Source organism: Olea europaea, chromosome 20 (genome assembly GCF_002742605.1).
Source record: "Olea europaea var. sylvestris chromosome 20, O_europaea_v1, whole genome shotgun sequence".
NCBI lineage: Eukaryota > Viridiplantae > Streptophyta > Magnoliopsida > Lamiales > Oleaceae > Olea > Olea europaea.
The window spans coordinates 2975581-2977845 of NC_036256.1; the positions used below are offsets into that span (position 1 = coordinate 2975581).

At 25.7% G+C, this 2265-nt stretch overlaps 1 protein-coding gene across 1 annotated transcript in view; it reads right to left on the reverse strand.

Annotated features, from left to right (window-relative positions):
* Nucleotides 1–1952: 1952 nt before the first annotated feature.
* The window catches only part of LOC111368962 (ethylene-responsive transcription factor RAP2-7-like), a 1964-nt gene continuing 1651 nt past the window's right edge, over nucleotides 1953–2265 (reverse strand). Inside the window, exon 5 of the mRNA XM_022990455.1 lies at nucleotides 1953–1963. Within this exon, the coding sequence (XP_022846223.1) occupies nucleotides 1953–1963 (11 nt within the window). The remainder of the gene's footprint in view (nucleotides 1964–2265) is intronic.

Consider the following 2265-nt stretch of genomic DNA (forward strand, 5'->3'; position numbering starts at 1 on the left):
GGGTGCTACTATGAGCGAACAAAAATCTAATATTCTAAAAATTCTTTTATTTTTGTTTTAGTTAATCTATTTGTTATTAAGTGTATATAAAATCTTAAGGTAAGGTTGAAAACTAATTTTTTGTATGCTTGTGGTAATCTATTTTTTATTATATTTTTCATAAACTTTTAAGTAATTCTTCAAAATCTAGTAATGTTTGGGAATTTATAATATCAATATCTGTTATCATATCTATGTTGTTCTAAAAGGTATATCATATTTTGAGATATTTTTCTTTCTTTTTTCCAATTTATCTATTATATCTTGTATATCTTTTATGATTATTGATCTTATAATTCCTTTAGCAAAATTTTCTAATAAGTTTTCTTTGAAACATTTTAATATTTCTCGTGATGCATATAATTGTTCTTGATATCCTATCTTATTAATTTCTTTTTCAAACTTAATTTCTTTTTTATTTTTAACAACCTTTTTTTATATTATATGATCCTCTCTTATATTTGAGTTTTTCTATTTTATAATTATTCATTAATAATTTTCACAAAATTTTAGAAAAATTACTTGTTAGATTTTTTAAAGACTTAAATAGAAGATTTTTATTAGATAAAGGTTGTTTTTTAATATTTGTTAAATGGTGTTTTAGGTAGTTCAAAATGTTTACAAAAGTCAAAGGTCATTTTGAAAAATCCCTCTTTTATTTGGGTCAATTTCATGTATTTCCCGTATAAGTGGAGGGGTCTCACAGTGAAATATTTTTAACCACACATTTATACAATAAAGAATTTTGCACGTAAATTTAAATTTTTTCTTACATTTTAATAACACATTCTTAAAAATATCACCATTCAAAACTCTATTTTTCTCAAAATAGCAACCATGAAACCGGGGCAGTGTTTATTTCGTTACAAGTTGTAATAAAAATCGTTTTTCACCATATTTTTTCTATTCGTTTTAATTTTCCAAAGGATTATTAAAAGATTTCACTCTGAACCTCTCTCCCAAATAAATAAAAAGAAGGTACCTAAGACCCATCAATTTGGAAAGATCACATCCTTATCACTGTAATAAATCCAAATGATTTTTCATACAAAGTCCCTGTTTGATATGGTTAAAGATTAAATTTTAAGTAAATTTTCATAAAAGTTGACGATACAAGTGATTAAAAAATTGTGAATCCTATGAAATACTGATCAAAATTATTTATTATATTTAAGTAAAATTTTAATAAAAATTATAATACACACCAAACGATGGCTAGAAAGTAAGAATTGAGGGTCACAGCTATCAGCCATTACTGTCTATTCTCTATTAAAAGTAAAGTACAAAGTACCAATCCAATTGTTTTCATAAAGATTCATTATCCTTTCTATTTCCATTACTCTGTTTCTAGTTAATAATGTCAGGTTAAAAAGCAACCAGGCATAGAGAATAGAAGGAAAGCAATCAAGATTGAATTTGAATTCCTTTTTGGTGTAAATTCAAATCATGCTTTTAGTAGATTTTAATAAAAATCGATAAAATTGTGTTTAAAAAGTTATAAATTTTATAAAATGTGTGATAAAAATTATATATTGACTTGAATTTGAAATTTTAATTGAATTTTGATCCAAACCGATAAGGAATCTTGTGTTATACATTTAAACTAATACAAATTCTAATATTAACTCTTGCATTTGCTCATTTAAATATTGTGCTCTAGATAGATGACTTTTATTCTCAAGGAAATTGCACATTTTCTAGGTTTCCAATCTCAAAAGGAGAAACACATAAGAATTCTTAAATTAAATGAAAATGAGATGTAACTTCAGTCCATCCGAAATCTATAATAAATCATATTTTCTATGGAAAGTTGACAACTGAATTCGATTTGAACACTATCCGTGTGGCCGAGAGCCCTCACAGCCCCCGAAGATAGATTGTTACGAGCCATACTTGACATTCAGGTATCTTCTTCAAACATAACCTTCATATCCATAATAGTGCAAAAAAGAAGATCCAACTCCAAATTGTTCAAGAATAGGGGCATTGAATATCTTGACATTTTCACTTTAGAATAATTTATTTCTCAATGAAGGCAAAGAAGTGAAAAATTAAAATTATGCCAAGCACGAGAGAGTGTAAGCCTTTGATTGGCTCCAATTTTTTAATTCTCCTTTTTCTAGATTCATTTTTAACAACATATTTTATGAAACTCGCGACTTTTATCAATTTTTTTATTATGTATTCATTAATTTTTGATGATCAATTCGACTTTCATTTCCTTTT